This window comes from Phyllopteryx taeniolatus, chromosome 15 (assembly GCF_024500385.1).
Source record: "Phyllopteryx taeniolatus isolate TA_2022b chromosome 15, UOR_Ptae_1.2, whole genome shotgun sequence".
In the NCBI taxonomy this organism is placed as follows: Eukaryota; Metazoa; Chordata; class Actinopteri; order Syngnathiformes; family Syngnathidae; genus Phyllopteryx; species Phyllopteryx taeniolatus.
In genome coordinates this window covers 20,806,843-20,826,657 of record NC_084516.1, presented here as the reverse complement: position 1 = coordinate 20,826,657, position 19,815 = coordinate 20,806,843, and the positions used below count along the sequence as shown (strand labels likewise).

At 43.9% G+C, this 19,815-nt stretch overlaps 1 protein-coding gene across 19 annotated transcripts in view; it reads left to right on the top strand.

Annotated features, from left to right (window-relative positions):
* The window catches only part of fbxw2 (F-box and WD repeat domain containing 2), a 71,866-nt gene extending 52,565 nt beyond the window's left edge, over positions 1 to 19,301 (top strand). For 18 of the 19 annotated variants that reach the window (XM_061798866.1, XM_061798860.1, XM_061798862.1 and 15 more), the window contains 2 exons: positions 10,864 to 11,033; positions 18,008 to 19,301. In XM_061798866.1, the coding sequence (XP_061654850.1) occupies positions 10,864 to 11,033; positions 18,008 to 18,296 (459 nt within the window). In that variant the 3' untranslated portion in view covers positions 18,297 to 19,301. The remainder of the gene's footprint in view (positions 1 to 10,863; positions 11,034 to 18,007) is intronic. The other variant, XM_061798876.1, reaches the window with a different exon arrangement.
* The last annotated feature ends 514 nt before the right edge of the window (positions 19,302 to 19,815 follow it).

Sequence of the window (19,815 nt, the reverse complement as noted above, 5' to 3'; positions counted from 1 at the left end):
CATAAAACCGCCGTCTGTAGCATAGGTGTTGCGGTGGCGTTTTACTTGAATGGTTCTAAGGTGCATACGTCTAACAAGGAGGGAGTTGAGTAAATTTGCGTCAGAACCAGAGTCAATCAATACAGATGTATGAATCTCTTGATCTGGAGAGCATAGTGTCACTTTAGGAAGAACCCAGGTAGGGTCTTCCTTAATGAAATTTAGACTCACCGCTCTCGTACCCAGTTGCATGGGTTCATCCGTGGTGACGCTAGCTTGATAGTGTGTGTGCGCGTGCGATTCAAATGACATTAATGATCACGTTAGATTGCCGCAACTGCGCCCTATACAGAAGTCGAGGGCGAAGTCTAAAAACAGATGTAAAATGATAAATGTACTGCGTTGCTACCCACCTCTGACCACTAGTCTGGTGATACTGACAAAATGGTAGTTGTGCAAATGATGCAGTCCTCAAGCAAATTAGAGCAGTTTGAAGTGATTAATAAATGATCTGGTACAGTGACAATTTTGCAAATAGTGCAGAGTTCCCAAACACACGAGTGGCCAATAGTAATCAAAAACAGTATGCAAATAGTGCAGCGTGATAAAGCAGTGAGTGCATAATAATATAGAAGTGTCCTGACTGATGTGCAAAACTGGCAGCATGTTGCAATGAAATTGTAAGTTAACTGTTTAAGAAGTTAAAGGCAAGAGGGAAGAAGCTGTTGGAATGCCTGCTGGTTGTAGTTCATATTGTTCGATGGCGCCTTCCTGAGGGAAGGAGCTGGATTAGGTGGTGACTAGGATGTGGAGGGTCCAAGAGGATTTTGCATGCCCTTGTTTTAGTCCTGACAGCGTGCAAGTCCTCAAGAGTGAGTAGGTGGCTACTGATCATTTTTTCGGCAGCCTTGACTTTCTGTTGCTGTCTGATTTTGTCCTTCTATGTGGACCAAACAGCACCAAACCAGACTGTGATGGATGAACACGGGACTGCTGTGTAGAACTTCCTCGACAGCTCCTGTGGCAGACCGTGCTTCCTCAGAAGCCAAAGGAAGTACATCCTCTGCTGGACCTTTTTGAGGATGGAGTTGATGTTAGTCTCCCACTTCAGGTCCTGAGAAATAAATTCCCAGGAACTTGAAGGTCTCGACGGTTCACACAGGGTAGCGTGATGTTTCCTGAAGTCAACGTCAGGCACCCTACCTCCTGTCGATATGCGGACTCGTCACTGTCTTTGATGAGGCTGATGACTCTTGTGTTATCTGCCAACTTCAGGAGTTTGACAGCCGGGTGCGTTGAGGTGCAGTTGTTTGTGTAGAGAGAGAAGAGCAGCCGAGTGAGGACACATCCTTGGGGGGGCCCTGATGCTGATGGTGCGTGTGGATGAGGTAGTGTCCCCCGGCCTCACCTGCTGTGTCCTGCCCATCAGCACGCTGTACCAGAGGTCTTGCGTTGGAGAGAAGACATACTTTGTAGAAGACGAAGGCTTTCGATGGTACTACCGCATCTCTAGCTGTCCAATGCAAGATCTCTGTTACATATAACAGACAACTTAGAATTACAATTATGTATGTTCATGAGGTGTTTTGATTACCACAAAAACTTTGCTTCACCGAAGCATACACGATGCTAGCATGCAGCGAGCTAGCCTTTAAAAACTGTGAGGCTGCATGAACTGTTGTAATTTCAACACCGTTTACCTTATTTGGATGTAAATACCACCAAATTAAAACTGAAAGTTAAAGTTAAAACTCATCCTGTTAGTTTCATTTCAAATGTCGTCTAAAGCCAAAAATATGAGAATTGTATCCATGTTCAAATATTTATAGACCTAACATAAAGATGAAGTTTCTAGAGTGAACTTGAGTTCATTTACATGTGATCATCATTAGTGGACATTTGTTGATCCAAGACACATATTTCACTTCATAAATACCTCACGGTTAACCACCCAAAAAAAAATCATCAAAGTATGAATACTGAAATAATGATCTCGTCTCAATTGAGTCACAAATGTAACTACAGCTGCGAGCAGCTATTAAGGGTCCTCGCACCCCTGGCCACGTTGGGTGACCCGCTTGCCTTCAGAAAACAGCTTCGTGTGTACGAGTCCCCGCATTTCAAATGCACGCACACGGCCAATCAGACGGAGGGTCCCCGCTCTTCACTATTTCTGAATGGTTGAGAGACCACGATGGGTGTCATTTGTCTCTTTCAAGTCGCGGAAAAGTTTTTTTCTTCCTCAAATGCCTGGGCATCTGTACGCACCCTGTTTTTTTCTTTTTGGGACGCACCATTCAGAAATGTGGGCGCATATGTGACCAAATTAGCCGCACTCTAGAGTCCTGTCTTGTCCCCCCCAAAAAAATTATACGCCAGATTTCCAGCACTACTTTCCAGAGTACTTAAGCCCTGCATCTGAAGACGCAGATTGATCGTACTTTATGCGTCCCTGCTAATTTGTGCGTGTCTGGGATGCACATTAAACGAGATCCCCGTTGAATACGACGGTCGCATGTTCTTAACAATTTTGAAAATATGGAAATTCAGACAAATTTGGACAAATTGTTCAGGAAGGGCATTTTTACAGTTTGGCAGCGCTGTATTTTATATATATATACTGTAGGTACAGAAAGTATTCAGACCCCCTTAAAATTCCACTCTTTGTTAAAATGCAGCCATTTGCTAAAATCATTTAAGTTGAATTGTTTTCCTCATTAATGTACACACAGCTCCTCATATTCACAGAAAAAAACGGAATTGTTGCAATTTTTGCAGATTTATTTCAAAAAGAAAAACTGAAATATCACACAGCCGTAAGTGTTCAGACATTTTTCTGTTACGCTCATATATTTAACTCGGGTGCTGTCCATTTCTTGTGATCATCCTTGAGATGGTTCTACACCTTCATTGGAGTCCAACTGAATGTGATTATACTGATTGGACTTGATTAGGAACGCCACACACCTGTCTATATCAGACCTTACAGCTCGCAGCCCTCCATCAGTCGGGGCTTTGTGGCAGAGTGGCCCGACGGAAGCCTCTCCTCAGTGCAAGACACATGAAAGCCCTCATGGAGTTTGCTAAAAAAACACCTGAAGGACTCCAAGATGGTGAGAAATAAGATTCTCTGGTCTGATGAGACCGAGATAGAACTTTTTGGCCTTAATTCGAAACGCTATGTGTGGAGAAAACCAGGCACTGCTCATCACCTGGCCAATACAGTCCCAACAGTGGCTGCATCATGCCGTGGGGGGTGTCTTTCAGCTGCAGGGACAGGACGACCGGTTGCAATCGAAGGAAAGATGCATGCGGCCAAGTACAGGGATATCCTGGACGAAAACCTTCTCCAGAGTGCTCAGGACCTCAGACTAGGCCGGAGGTTCACCTTCCAACAAGACAATGACCCTAAGCACACAGCTAAAATAACGAAGAACTGGCTTCAGAACAACTCCGTGACTGTTCTTGAATGGCCCAGCCAGAGCCCTGACTTAAACCCAATTGAGCGTCTCTGGTGAGACCTGAAAATGGCTGTCCACCAACGTTCACCATCCAACCTGACAGAACTGGAGAGGATCTGCAAGGAGGAATGGCAGAGGATCCCCAAATCCAGGTGTGAAAAATGAGTTGCATCATTCCCAAAAAGAGGTTGCATTAGCTCAAAAGGGTGCTTCGACTCAATACTGAGCAAAGGGTCTGAATACTTTGGCTTTGTGATATTTCAGTTTTTCTTTTTTAATAAATCTGCAAAAATTTCAACAATTCTGTTTTTTTCTATCAATATGAGGGGCTGTGTGTACATTAATGAGGAAAAAAAGAACTTTTTAGCAAATGGCTGCAATATAACGAAGAGTGACAAATTTAAGGGGGTCTAAATACTTTGCGTACCCACTGTGTGTGTGTGTGTGTATATATGGAAAATAAGCATTTGGTCAACAACAAAAGTTCATCTCAATACTTGTTGTTGAGGATTAGGGTTGTTATATACGACCATCCCGTGAGTTTGAGTTTGTAACTAGGATACTCGCAGCAAGATGAGTTTTTTAGTAGTGTGTGTGTATATAGATATAGATATATATTGTTCGGGTTATTTATATATATATATAATGGTAATTAATAGTCCAGGGGAAATAAATGTTTGCATTTATTTTTAGATTTACTTATTTAGCGATACATGCCTTCACAGACACATGCTTGGGTAGAGAGAGGTTATGATGAATGATGGTCGCATTGTTTTGAAATTTGACATTTGGACTCTTTCTTATCCACTGTTTGTGTGCCATTCGACAGACAGGTTGCTGATTTGCTTCACACCAATTTTGCATTGTCGTACTTAGGGTTGGGCATCTTTTTGAATTTGAGCAATTCTTATTTCCAATTCCGCTTGTGGTTCCAAACGATTCTCGATTCCGATTCTTTTAGGAGGCTGGGTCAAAAATAGTTAGCACTTTTGAAATCAGGGGTTTTGAAATTATATCGCGATCCATTTTCGAAGCAACCCGCAGCATCGCCTAAAATGAACCTTTGACACAGCCCGTGTCATTTGCCTGCATAGTACTTAGTACTTACTGTACTTTCCATACTGGGTGGTGAGGATGAAGACATTTGTACTCATCCCTCACTTCCTTGTTTTCAACCAATCACACATCATTCAGTGGTGCTGCTGGCCACCCCAAAATCCAGAAAAAAACATGTTTTACTTTATTACCAAGCTGTTTGAAACGATACAGTACATACCAATACATATAGCTTCACATATCTTTACCTACAGTGATGGATTATTGTGTTAACAAATTAAAGATGCCAAAAGTGGAACATGTCTCCTTTCTTTCTGTATGTGGGACTTGGAAGAAAAGCTAAATCGTCTGTACTTGTCTGTGAATTTCAATGCTATTTACTTCTTACCTTTTATGAACTTTACTATGAATTTCTCTAGGAATGCACAATAAGTGTTGGACAGAAAAGTATCAGCCCGATATTGGAAAGAAAATGACATCACACTGACAAAAAAAAGCCCCAAAAACAACCGTATCATTCAGCGGCACGTTGGTCACCACTCGTTGTATTGGCTCGTGAGTGCTGACAGTCGTGGATATTATGGGCAAAATTCTTCACCTACTAACACTAATATTTGTCAATATCTGCAGTAAATTAGCTCATGATTGCCAGCACTTGCTAAAATTACGACTATCCAGCGACTTTGAGTTTGTAAATACGATGCTCGCAGCAAGACGAGCGGCCTTCAAAGCAGATGACTCGCTTCGCGGCTCCACCCAACAGAGGAGCAAGCGTTGTCGCGATGGGCCACAGATAAGGTAACAACAGCTAACACCTACCTATGTTCCTTTCCGACGTTTGCTCCCGGGACAAATAAATTAGGTCATCTACAAATGGAATTAACATCAAAACACACAACGACCCTCCTATGCGCTAACCCCTTCCCGGCGCCAACGCGCATCCACTAATGACGCGCGCCACATCGCTGACTTGCTCAGCACCAACACTGCCCCTTTTCACCCAGGTACAAATTCAAATGTGTTGAAATAAACAATGTTAATGATCGCCCATTCTTATTTTGTTACAAATAAAAAATGAATACAGTGGGGGGAAAACGGAATTAGTTACCACTTAAACAGATAAACGAGGCTTGTAATTTTCATCATAGGTATACCTTTACCTATGAGAGACAAAATGGGGGAAAAAAATCACATTGTCTGATTTTTAAAGAAATGATTAGCCAAATTGGTCAATAACAAAAGTTCATCCCAATACTGTGTTGTATACCCTTTGCTGGCAATGACAGAGGTCAAATGTTTTCTGTCAGTCTTCACAAGGTTTTCAAACACTGTTGCCGGTATTTTGGCCCATTCCTCCATGCAGATCTCCTCGAGAGCAGTGATATTTTGGGGCTGTCGCTGGGCAACACAGACTTTCAACTCCCTCCAAAGATTTTCTATGGGGTTGAGATCTGGAGACTGGCTAGGCCACTCCAGGACCTTGAAATGCTTCTTACGAAGCCACTCCTTCGTTGCCCGGGCGGTGTGAAACGCGGCGGAAAGACTCAGCCACGTTTCATCTTGCTGATGGAAGGAGGTTTTCACTCCAAATCTCACGATACATTGCCCCATTCATTCTTTCCTTTAAAGGTATCAGTCATCCTGGTCCCTTTGCAGAAAAACAGCCCAAAGCATGATGTTTCCACCCCCATGCTTCACAGTAGGTATGGTGTTCTTTGGAGGCAACTTGTACTCCTCCAAACACGACAAGTTGAGTTTTTACCAAAAAGTTCTATTTAGGTGTCTTTTATACTGATGAGTTCAAACAGGTGCCATTAATACAGGGAAGAGGTGGAGGACAGAGGAGCCTCTTAAAGAAGAAGTTACAGGTCTGTGAGAGCCAGAAATCTTGCCAAATACTTATTTTCCACCATATTTTGCTAATAAATTCTCTAAAAATCAGACATTGCGATTTTCTGGATTCTTATTTTTTTTTCTCATTTTGTCTTTCATAGGTGAGGTATACCAATGATGAAAATTACAGGCCTCTGTCATCTTTTTAACTGGGATAACCTGCACAATTGGTTGCTGACTAAATACTTTTTTGACCCACTGTATTTGAACCTGTGTATTATTTGAATACGTTAGTCTTGATTGCAGGTATATTTATACATGGCATCTCATCTCAAACTCATTGTTCTTGAGTGTAGTGACAATAGACGCCAAAGATCTAAGATGGCGCCTACCAGTGTGGTCGCCTCGGTAACGCGGTCTCTAGTATTGTCTTTGTTTTTGTGTTTTTCGTCCGTCTTTGGAGACCTTACACGACTCACTTACACAAGGGGAGACCTGCTAACCATCAAGGAGTCTACTCCGGACTTTCTGTCACCAACTTTCGAATATCCACTCAGTTTTTTCCCCGAGTTACTCACCGGAGCGGCGTCCGCGGTTTTCGGCGCATGGAGACGGAAGCGGCGCCACAGAGGGAAGCGAGCCGGCATTCAGGTGAAACCCCGCAAGAGAGGACACAGATTGGCGTTCCCGTCGATCCACCTCGCGAATGTACGCTCCCTACCCAACAAAATGGACGAGCTTCATCTTCTGTTAAAGACCAGTAAAGACTTCGGACGTTCCGCGGCCATGTGCTTCACGGAGACCTGGCTCTGCGACGCTGTACCCGATGGCGGCATTATGCTTCCCGGTTTCCACATTCATCGAGCGGACCGCGACATGGAATCATCGGGGAAAACAAAGGGCGGCGGGATATGCCTCTATATCAACGAAAAATGGTGTACGGACGTCACGGTGCTCAGCACACACTGCAGCCCGCATTTGGAGTCGCTATTCTTAAACTGTAAACCATTCTACTCGCCACGTGAGTTCGCATCATTCATTCTCGCTGGCGTCTATATTCCGCCTCAAGCTAACACGAACGCCCCATTGCTAACGCTCGCCGATCAAGTCAACGAAATTGAAAAAAACACCCCGACTCACCCCTCATTATTCTCGGGGACTTTAACAAAGCTAAACTCAACCACGAACTCCCTAAATACAAGCAGCACATCGACTGTCCTACCAGGGAAAAGAATACTTTAGACCACTGCTACACCACGGTAAAAAACGCATACCGTGCTATACCTCGTGCAGCCTTGGGCTCGTCTGATCACTGCTTAATTCACTTCATACCGACGTACAGGCAAGAACTTAAATGTGCGAAGCCTACAGGGAAAACAGTCAAAAAGTGGACCAATGAAGCCAAGATGGAACTTCAAAGCTGCTTAGACTGCACAGACTGGAGTGTCTTTGAAAATTCAGCTGGCAGCCTGGATGAATATACGGACACTGTCACATCCTATATCAGTTTCTGTGAAGAGGTCTGTGTACCAACAAAATCATTTCGCACATTCAACAACAATAAGCCGTGGTTCACTGCTAAACTTAAGCAGCTTCGCCAAGCTAAGGAGGACGCATATCAGAGCGGGGACAGGGCCCTGTATAATCGAGCTAGAAACCAGCTGACCAAAGAAATTAACATTGCAAAGAGGATCTATACAGCAAAGTTGGAAAAACAGTTTAGCGCCAGTCTTCACTCAGATCTTCAACAGATCACTGGAAATGTGCGAAGTTCCATCCTGTTTCAAACGCTCCACCATCATCCCAGTCCCCAAGAAACCTGCAATCTCGGGTCTGAATGACTACAGGCCTGTCGCTTTGACATCTGTGGTCATGAAGTCCTTTGAACGTCTTGTGCTGGACCACCTCAAGAGTGTCACAGGTCCCCTGCTGGACCCCCTGCAGTTTGCCTACCAAGCGAACAGATCTGCGGATGATGCAGTCAACATGGGACTGCACTTCATCCTAGAACACCTCGACAGTGCAGGGACCTACGCGAGGATCCTGTTCGTGGACTTCAGCTCAGCGTTCAACACCATCATCCCTAAACTCCTTTCATCCAAGCTTCTCCAGCTCAGCGTCTCACCTGCCATCTGCCAGTGGATTTACAGCTTTCTGACGGGCAGGACACAGCAGGTCAGGCTGGGGGAGACCACCTCATCCACACGCAGCATCATCACTGGGGCGCCCCAAGGTTGTGTCCTCTCTCCGCTGCTCTTCTCTCTCTACACAAACGACTGCACCTCAGCGAACCCGACTGTCAAACTACTGAAGTTTGCAGATGACACCACTGTCATCGGCCTCATCAAGGACGGTGACGAGTCTGCATATCGACAGGAAGCGGAGCGGCTGGAGCTGTGGTGCGGCCGACACAACCTGGAGCTGAACACGCTCAAGACTGTAGAGCTGATCGTGGACTTCAGGAGGCATCCTTCGCCACAGCTGCCCCTCACGTTGTCCAGCTGCCTTGTGTCAACCGTCGAGACCTTCAAGTTCCTGGGAATTACAATCTCCCAGGACCTGAAGTGGGCGACCAACATCAACTCCGTCCTCAAAAAGGCCCAGCAGAGGATGTACTTCCTGCTGCTTCTGAGAAAGCACGGCCTGCCACCGGAGCTGCTGAGACAGTTCTACACAGCGGTCGTCGAATCAGTCCTGTGTTCTTCCATCACAGTCTGGTTTGGTGCTGCTACAAAAAAGGACAAACTCCGACTGCAACGGACAATCAAAACTGCTGAAAGGATTGTCGGTACCCCCCTACCCACCCTTGAGGACTTGCACGCTGCCAGAACTAAGACAAGGGCGTGCAAAATCCTCTCGGACCCTCCCCACCCCGGTCACCAGCTCTTCCAGCTCCTTCCCTCAGGTAGGCGCTACCGATCGTTGCAAACTAGAACTAGTAGACATTCCAACAGCTTCTTCCCTCTTGCAATCAACTTCTTAAACAGCTAACTTATAATTCCATTACAACAAGCTGGCAATTTTTTGACTTGAGTTCGTTGTCACATTTCTGTGGGGCCAATGATGTATTATGTATTACTCGTGCACTCACTGTAGTTGTCTCGCCGTGCTGCACTATTTGCATATAGTGGCCACTCATGCCAGAGTAGTATCTGCTCCATTTGCACACTGATTGAGGAGTATCTGTAACATTTGCACAACCATTGTCCCAGATTATCGCAGTACTCGTCACTTTAAACCGCATCCACTCCTTGAAGTCTCAGTGCCCTTTGCACAATGGTCATTGCACCGGACTATTGCGATATTAGCCATTCGAACTGCTCTAAGTGCTGGAGGACTCTGCATCTTTTTGCACAATTGTTTGTTGTTGTTTTTTGTCAATGTCTTTATGTCTCCAAAGTGTTCTGTAAATTGACTGTCTGTTGTACTAGAGCGGCTCCAACTACCGGAGACAAATTCCTTGTGTGTTTTGGACATACTTGGCAAATAAAGATGATTCTGATTCTGATTCTGATTCTGATAAAAAGGCATTCTATTATAGGACCAGTTTAATATAAAATACAATTATATACAATATACATACTGTAAGTAGGGGGACCCCGCTCCGGCTTTCCATTTGGCAGTCCTTGGCCTTGAAATTGTTAAAGACCCCTGATATAGACCATTAAAAGAATAATATCGGTTATCGGTATCGGCTTGGGGAAGCAACAAGTTATCGGTTATCGATATCGGTGGGGGGAAAACTGGGTTATTTTTAACCAGTATTAGTATCAGACCTATGAACTTCAATGTACGTTCTCAATTTTCTTTTCACAGCAGTATAGCACTTTCTCTCACTTGTTAAAAAATGAAGCTTATTTTTGAAAACCTCATGAAAATAAATTTACACGTGAGTGTCTAATGCTGCCGGACTTAAATCTGATCTCCCACTGATTTGATTATCATCTCTGCCTTTTCAGGCAGTTGTCTGTACTTTGTAGACAGTGTCTCCTGCGCTTGCTTGGTATAGAAATTACATTATGCTGGTTATTTGCATTTACATTGACCCGTTTTAGTCACAGTTAAACTTCAATGTTGGCATTAGACATTGTTTCACTCGCATGATTGACTTCACTGAAGTTCAGCGTGCTGTAGGCCGAAGCTTGGAGCAGGAGGGAGCGCGTCAAAGGCGGCACCCCGTTACTTCAACACATCGTGAAACCTCCTTAACACAATATAATTTCATCGCAAGTGTGGTCTGACTAACTGGTCATTTATTTGAACAAAGTTAAGACACACTTTCAATCACCGCCGCCATCAGACGCACGCACTTCTTCGTGTTCCCACTTTGTTGGTTTTGCCGCATTCTTATTCCGGGTCAGCGGACTGTAGGTATCGAAACTAGGAACCACAAATTGGAACGATTCAGAGAGAATCTGAACTTTAGTCCGGGTTCCAATCGATTCTCCATACTCGGTGCCCAACCCTAGTCAAACTGTATGTCTGAAACATTCTTAGTCCATAATATGGATCAAACACTAACTTCTCTTTTCAGATATGGCCTTTGGGAAAAGAAATTAACTGTAAGTGCTTAAAGACACTGTCAGTGTCAGAGAACCGCAGCATCAGCCTTCAACCCCGTTTGCAGTTTGATGGACGCCACATTGTTTGCAGCTCTGACATCGGAGTATATCAGTGGGACTTTGCCAGTTTTGAGATTCTCAGGTAAAAGAATCAACAAGTCTTGTCTATTCCAGTGTTTCCAAACCTGTACTGAGCCTGGCATCCATTTTCCTTTTGAAAACTCTCCCAGCACACTGCAAAACATTCAACACGTCGACGGATTTTCTCCAGTTTCGCTGTGAAATTTGATATATTTCTCAATAGTTTCACAAGTGCTCTTATGTCAAATTCACTGCACTCTAAACAGTGGCCTCTGTGTGTTTTGTTGGCTCGGTCACGTGTAGCGTTACTATGGTAATGGCAGACGCTCATACACAAACTAAAGGCACGCTTTCGGGACAGAAGTGCACCGCACCAATATGGCGGACACGCTGCATGAAATTGATAAACAATATTGTGAATTCTGGCGGCACGGTGACCGACTGGTTAGAGCGTCTGCCTCACAGTTCTGAGGACTGGGGTTCAATTCCCGGCCCCGCCTGTGTGGAATTTGCATGTTCTCCCCGTGCCTGCGTGGCTTTTCTCCGGGCACTGCGGTTTCCTCCCACATCAAAAAACCAAAAACATGCGAGCTCGGTTGATTGAAGACTCTAAATTGCCCATAGGTGTGAATGTGAGTGCGAATGGTTGGTTGTTTGTATGTGCCCTGCGATTTGCTGACAACCAGTTCAGGGTGTACCTGCTCAATGATAGCTGGGATAGCTGCTCACGACCCTTGTGAGGATAAGCGGCTCAGAGAATGGATTGATGGATGGATGTGAATTTTGTGTGTCTGAGTCAAGGGACAACTTGCCTCACACGGGGGGAACCAATCTGGAGCGTATATTGGTGTTAAATAAAAAAAACATCGTTGATTAGCTAACAGCAGGGCAAAATGACGAAATACCTCGTGGATCTTTTTCAGAAAGGGTTGCCACAGTTATGTAAAATTAATCCTCGATATCAGAGGTCAATAACCTTTACTCAAACACACACAGTACACAATAGAATGCTTGGTTTTGTAGAACATGTATTGTCAAAACTACAGGGAAAATGGGGACAAATGCAAAGGCAACTAACTACGCGATAGAAGACAATAACGTAACACAGCGGGATACAGTGTGAATGGCTTAACTTGTGAGATGAGCATGAATGAACTGATGACTGTTGAGAGAGAATAAAATTGTGACTCGTAAGATTGTTGAACTAACCACAAGCTACTATGCACCAATTTGTACATATTCTGGTAGTTGCTGCAATATTTACTCACTATTAGTGGATCACGTGGTCACGCGCTCAGAGCCGTTCTTTTTCTGTCGTCTCAGGCGGGAACCAGGCAGTCGAATAATCGGAAAAAAGATGAAGAAAAGGAAAACAAACGGGAGAGGACCCAAAAATGAAAATTGGTGGTCAAGCGGATGCAGGGACTTGCGTTCATAACTTTCCTACCATTGGGTTTGCTGGCGGGTCACGCTTTTATGCTTGATTGAAAGCGTAACTTGCGCGAATACTGGAGACTCCTCTCAGTAGCCTGGCAGGCCCAAAGGCTAGGAAACAAGAGCCTCACCATAGTCTTAACGCCGGACTAGGCCTTTCTCGTGGTCCCGGGGAACCATGTGGAGATCCCCCCGCCCCTCCCCAAAAAATAAAAAAGGCAGGGGGGAGGGACGGCCGCAGCTGAGAAGTGTCAGGCCAGAGCACAGGATTAAAGCCAGAGCGAAACAAAGGGTCTTCCCATAGATCTCTGAATCGCCAGGCGAAAGAGATGACGTCTCCGTTTCGGTTTTCTTCTCTAAATCTCTTAGTTATCCATGTGCGCCCTCATCATGGGCAGGTTCCCCTTTCTATGCACAACGGTTCCCAATTTTTAAACTGTGTCAAGCAAAGAATTATATGAATGAACTTCTTTCAATCATGGTTCTGGCAGATCAAATAATACTGTCCAACACAACACTATTTCATCTGTCCTGTGTCGCATTATTTCATATATTTTGTGCTTGTGACACAGTGCCACAGTACTCATGGACAAACTCGTCGTAAAACTTTCAGAATCAACACAATGACACAGAAATCAGCACGTACATTCAGGGTACTCGTGCAGACTTGAATAATAATAATAATAACGTTTCTACACATTTGTACAGGCGTGGGATTTCCTTAATTTCACTGTACATTCTCGATATGTATATATAATACCTGTTTGTTTAGAGTCACAGGGAGTCCGTTTTGCAGTGTTTTTGGTCACCACTGGGTCCATGTTCCATTGATTAGAGGTGACCAGTCATCTGGCCATTCTCAATCTGCTGAGTGGGTTTTTTTAGGGTGGATAAGAGGGGGATTGCTATTTGTTGAACAGTCATCAGTCATCCGTCCTCCCCCAGCCAACCTGTGTTCTCAGGTTTTATGGGGGAAGAAGAACGAGCCTGTTCTCGGTGAGTATCCATGTGAGTCAAAACAGACATCTTGCTGGCTTATAGGCTTAGCAAAGAAATGTTGAGGTACCCTGAGTCGATTAGGGAGCAGGACAGGCCAGGCTCTTTGGTCTTTGGCCTGAGAGTTGGTATTCCTTACACCGACCAAGGATGTCAAATGCTAGACTATATAGTTTTATAAAATTATCCTATAATATTATCCTTAGATCTGAGGTGTGTTAAGAGTGGATTTGTCCCGATAACAGGATCCAAAACAAGTCAGGGCAGGCAATCTTAAATATTGAACGTGTTCAATATCCATCCATCCATCCATTTTCTGAGCCGCTTCTCCTCACTCGGGTCGCGGGCGTGCTGGAGCCTATCCCAGCTGTCATCGGACAGGAGGCGGGGTACACCCTGAACTGGTTGCCAGCCAATCGCAGGGCACATACAAACCAACAACCATTCGCACTCACAGTCATGCCTACGGGCAATTTAGAGTCTCCAATTAATGCCTGTTTTTGGGATGTGGGAGGAAACCAGAGTACCCAGAGAAAACCCACACAGGCACGGGAGAACATGCAAACTCCACACAGGTGAGACCGGATTTGAACGCGGGTCCTCTGAACTGTGAGGCAGATGTGCTAACCGATCGACCATTGTGCCGCCTACGGAACTACATTTTTTTTTTTCGTGTCACTGTGGCGACACAATTCTCCCAAAAACTACAGATAAACTCTCATTGAAAATGAATGTGCCATCGAAATGAGTACATTGTTCCCAGACATGCTGCTCTTTCATACAATATCTGATAGATGTCTTCTCTGATTTTGTTGACAGGCTTCCGATGTCCATCTTGACGTCAGTCCTCTTTTCTAAAAATGTAAAGTTGTCTTTTTTCGTCAATTGAAACAGGAAGAGTAAATGCCCATTTCAATGAGAATGCATTGCATTTCCTGGCATGCGTAATGGACTTTCTCAGATTCTCAGATTAACTCGTCACCCTGGTGACACCATTCAGTCATGCTGCCTCGGGCTTGTGATTTTGTAGCTATAGATAGATATCTTCTCTGCCCGGTCAGGGATAAAGTTGTGGAGTTAATAATATCCCATAATAAAAATATCCCAACCATTGCACAACTCACTGTACTCATCTGAAAATGTACGCACGCAATTATGCAGGGATTTCTAAATAAGCCAACCAAGTACGCTGCTGCAGGAAGCCCACACACTGTACGTCTTGCGCGGAGGGAGACTCTTGGAAGGGCAACAAAATGGGATTGAGAGCTGCTCCAACATGTGGCTGTTAGCAACCCCCACAAGATGGCGGCTGGTATTAGTCAATATCAACGACACAACTCTAAACAGACATTGAAATGACACGTTGGGGGTTGAAGAGCTCTCTAATGGCGACCCCTACTAGCAGGATTTTTGGAAATACATCAGTCTTGTATGTGTTACATGAGAGAAATTGTGCTGGCAGTTTGTCTCAGTGGGACATCACAAAAGTTGACTGCACATTACTAGCCTACAGTTAAACAGCAAACCCCCTAATACACAAGTTAAGACAAGACAATAGGGGCTTTCCCACAGCAGAAACCTTTGCAGGAACTTCCCTAGCTACTCTGGTAGCTTAAGTTCCCCCTGTGTCCCCACTGAAAACAAATTAACAGGGTACAGAAGGTTCCCCCTGGATTATTTAGTTCCTCCTGGCGGATAGGGTCTTCCTAGAGCTACCAGGAACTCTTTGAGGGGACGGGCTGTGCTGACAAACGTTGATTGGTTGCAGACCTCTGTCGGCGTTTACTTTTTCATTAACAAAGCGCCATTACTGGATGCAGCGTTATGCAAGGCTCAGAATAAGAGAACAAAAATTCATTGGAAAGCAAAATTTAGAATTGTCAGGTTCAAACAACCTAGAACATTTAATAAACAATAAACAAGGAATGAAGACAAGAGACTGGTTCTTTTACTCGCGAGGAGAACAGACAGAGTTGTACGCAGGTACAACCTCCTACCGCTCTGCCTACACTCTGCCGAACCCTCTCTTTTTATTTCCTGAGCGTGGTTCCTAGTTACACAGATGTTGCTGCTGCTATCTTGATATAAGGGCACACACAGCAGCAACGTGAAACAATCACACATACGACTCATTGCGCAGATGATAATGCAGATGTGTTCTTCTTCGGCGCTGATAGTTTCAACCTTTGACCGCAAAAGGTTCCAGCCGCTATCTTTAAATGAGGGCACAGTCCTCTTCACAGACAACTTCAACTTACATGATACAATCAACATTATACTGCTGAATAAATGCTTTGCAATAGGATTAGAGTAAACATGAGATAATTTATGTATATTTATTCTAACACGAATTACCGCTTGAGCGTGGTGGCAGCGGACTTTGCCACTGCCATGGGCTCACGGCGAGACCTGCTGCTACCCCGGCAGCAAGGTCCGCTGCCGCTGGCCGACTGTTCCGCTAAGGCGCAGTGGTCCGAGCCCGAGCAGGCATGTGCGTGGCCGGCGAGGACCCTCTGATGGTCCAATCCAATCGATTGCGGGGAGATAAAAATATAAAACCTTCCCAGGCAGGAGCTCCTCCAGCCTGCAGAAAAATGCCAGGTTTGCCATTGGGCAAGACAAGAAAACGAAGCATGGCTTTTTGTCTGTGTTTGTACTTGCACGAATAAATATTTGCAATGTGCAATCTGTTTTGTTTCTGTCATGCAAACACATGTACAGATACCAAATATGTTTCAGATTCAGACAACTTTATTTATCCCGTGTGGGCAATTTGTGTACAGCTTCTACAAGCCCAATTCCAATGAAGTTGGGACGTTGTGTTAAACCTAAATAAAAACAGAATACAATGATTTGTAAATCATGTTCAACCTATATTTCATTGAATACACCACGAAGACAAGATATTTAATGTTCAAACTGATCAACTAGATTGTTTTTAGCGAATAATCATGAACTTGGAATTTTATGGCTGCAACACGTTCCCAAAAAGCCGGGACAGGTGGCAAAAAAGAGCGAGAAAGTTGAGGAATGTGCATCAAACACCTGCTTGGAACCGGAGGGCATCAGGACGAACTCTGTGGCAAGAATATGCCACCTTTTCCCTTTTCCATAATTTCCATGGCTTTTTCAGCCACCTGCTTCTCCCAATGAGGGCCCAAATTTTCGAGCGTACTTTAACAATACCGTTTCGACTGTTGTTGTCCTTGACTGACATCCCATTGAACCAACAGATAAAAGAGAAGGTTAATCACACTGCTGTATTTAAAAACTCATTTTTAGCTGTCCATGAAGTCATGTAATTTGTATTTATTCATTGAACCTTATCCAGGTAAGCTAAGGTATTTGCAATGCCGACCTGGCTGCAGAAAGCAGAGTAAAAAATACATATACTAACTGTACAATGTGATAGAATAACAAGATACATATATATTTCAAACTTAGATTAAGATATAAAATATGAAATTAACTTGAAAGGTTGAAATACCAGCATTTATTTAGATCCAGTATGTGTCAGTAATGAGCAACGTCAGCCTCATTGGCTTAAGCTTCCCGGAACTAATAAGTGCAATGGAACCACAAACCAGATGGGCCGCAAGAACCTTTGTGCTCCGAGGAACTCCGGCTATCAGGAACTCAGACTTCCTATGCTGGTTGGTGGAAAAGCCCCTAATATATATATATATATATATAATGGTATGATTATAGCCAATTGTCAATCAATGGATGGACCAACTAATACAAACTGATTATGCTAATTACGGTGTACCCTGCCTCTCGCCCGAAGATAGCTGGAATAGGCTCCGGCACGCCTGTTACCCTAGTGAGGATAAGTGGCGTGGAAAATGGATGGATGGATAATCATGATCATGATCATCATCATAACAACAGTCATCATCATAAATATCATTCATTCACTCATTTTCCATACCGCTCATCCATGCTGGAGCCTAACCCAGTTATCTTTGGATGACAGGCGGAGTACACCCTGAACTGGTCGCCAGCCAATCGCAGGGCACACATAAGAAAACAACCATTCACACTCACATTTACACCTAAGGGCACTTTAGAGTCTTCAATGAACCTAGCACGCATGTTTTTGGGATGTGGGAGGAAAGCGCAGTGCCCGGAGAAAACCCACCCAGGCACGGGGAGAACATGCAAACTCCACACAGATGAAGCCGGATTTGAACCCGGGTCCTCAGGGAACTGTGAGGCAGATGTGCTATTATTATTATTATTATTATTATTATTATTATAGGATGTTGTATGTCGAGTTTTGAGGAAATAAGAAGGATTCGATTTTTGTATAAGACTATATCCTAACAAAATATGGAAAAAGTGAGGCACTGTGAATACTTTCTGGGTGTACTGGAAATATACATACATAAGGTTTTTTCTTTAAACTGAAGGGGATGTCAAACAGGTCTAACAAAGGGTAGGAAAAGAGGTGTGTCACTGCACCAGGAGAGGTGCCTGTAAGCCCTTTGCAGGAGGCATTGTTCTTAGTTACTGTATATTGTGCAGTAGTTTGTCAATATCTTTTTTTTTTTTTTTTTTTTTTTCCCCGATCACTATTAATGAGGAATGTTTTTATTTTCGCAGGGTGATAAAAACACAGGATCCAACCAACTTGTCCTTGCTGAGCTTTGGTGAGGTGTTTGCACTCCTTTTTGACAACCATTTCCTCTATGTGATGGATCTCAGGACAGAGTCCATTTCAGGCCGTTGGCCTCTACCACCGTACAGGAAATCTAAACGTGGATCCAGTTTCCTGGCTGGTGTGACATCTTGGCTCAATGGCTTGGATGGGGACAATGACTCTGGACTGGTGTTTGCAACAAGCATGCCTGACCACAGCATTCACTTAGTACTATGGAAGGAAAATGGCTAAAGGGCATGAAACCTGATATTATCGACATGCTGTGAAGCATCATCATGTGGCATACACGAACATAAAGGAGTATGGCTTAATTGAGTCTTTTCTTTTTGTCAGTTCCAACTCATCATGCAGGACCTCCAGTCCTGTAGAACTATAGCCAACAAAGACAGATGATAGGATGTTTTTGTCGAATCAGAAAACACAAAACCACTCCATGAAGCCTCTACATGACTTGGCAATTGTGAAAGACTATAATCTTGAGTTCAAAATAATAAAACTTCACACACTGCTTGATATAAAATGTGTGTAATATAAACTTTGTGGCATTTGTGTTGAATTTAACAATGAAACAAATTCCTCAATTTTAACCATACACTGAAAACATTTGGGCTTGACATCAACGTAATTTGAGACAATAGGTCAACATTTTACCTGTTTCCCTGATCAGATGAAACTTTAATCATAGTTTTTGTTTTATTTTTTCCGTTTGAGCAAGTATTGGAACATGTGAACGATAGATGTGTTTTGTTGCCGAGGTGTTTCCCATCACCCATTGATTATTCAAACTAGACTAATGCTTAAAAAAACAGATTTACTCATGAGCCCTATCATAAAAGCTCACCTGTGAAACACTAAGGTAATGTCCTCACTTGGGCTTGAACGGCTTCTTCTGGGACAGGCTCACTGATCATTTCTGAGTAACATAATGGCAGCAACGCAATGAACTCCCGGATTGGGAGATCCTTCATCATGGTGCAGCAGGATAAAAATCGCAATATACAAACACTCAAAACAACAAGGGAGTTTATCAGGGACAACAAGTGGAACATTCTTTTTTACTGGCCAAGTCAATCTCCAAAGTTAAACCTTATTGAGCATGCAATTTAACCGCTAGAGATGATTGAAGAGACTAACCCCACAAAACAAAACAAAACAAAACTGATGCTGCAGTGAAAGCCTGTAAATGCAAAACAAAAGAATGCAAAAGTTGAGTGAACTCAATGAGTCACATTGCAAGCAAAAGATCTGCAACAAAATATTAAAGAGAACTCATGGTAAATTTACATTTTAATTGCCTGTAAACAAATTGTTGGGTCTCTGAAGTGCCAAACCCACCCATGAAGTGTGTAATTAAAGAACCAAGTAAATCTTTTTCTGCCTAGTTTTGAAAATGTGTCTGTGAGCGAGCCATTCTGAAATTTGTCAAATTGTGATTAATTTACATTGAAACTGTTCATACCCCTTGAACCTTTTGCCACCTTACAACAAACTGATTTTTTTAAGTTGAGATTTTATGTGATCGACAAACCCAAAGTAGCACATAACTGTAAAGTTGAATGGAAATGATACAGAAAGGGTAACGTGGGTCCCCCTTCCCATGGGCTCACCACCTGTGGGAGGGGCCATAGGGGTCGGGTGCAGTGCGAGCTGGGCGGTGGCCTAAGGCGGGAACCTTGGCGATCCGATCCCCGGCTACAGAAGCTGGCTGGGACGTGGAATGTCACCTCTCTGGCAGGTAAGGAGCCCGAGC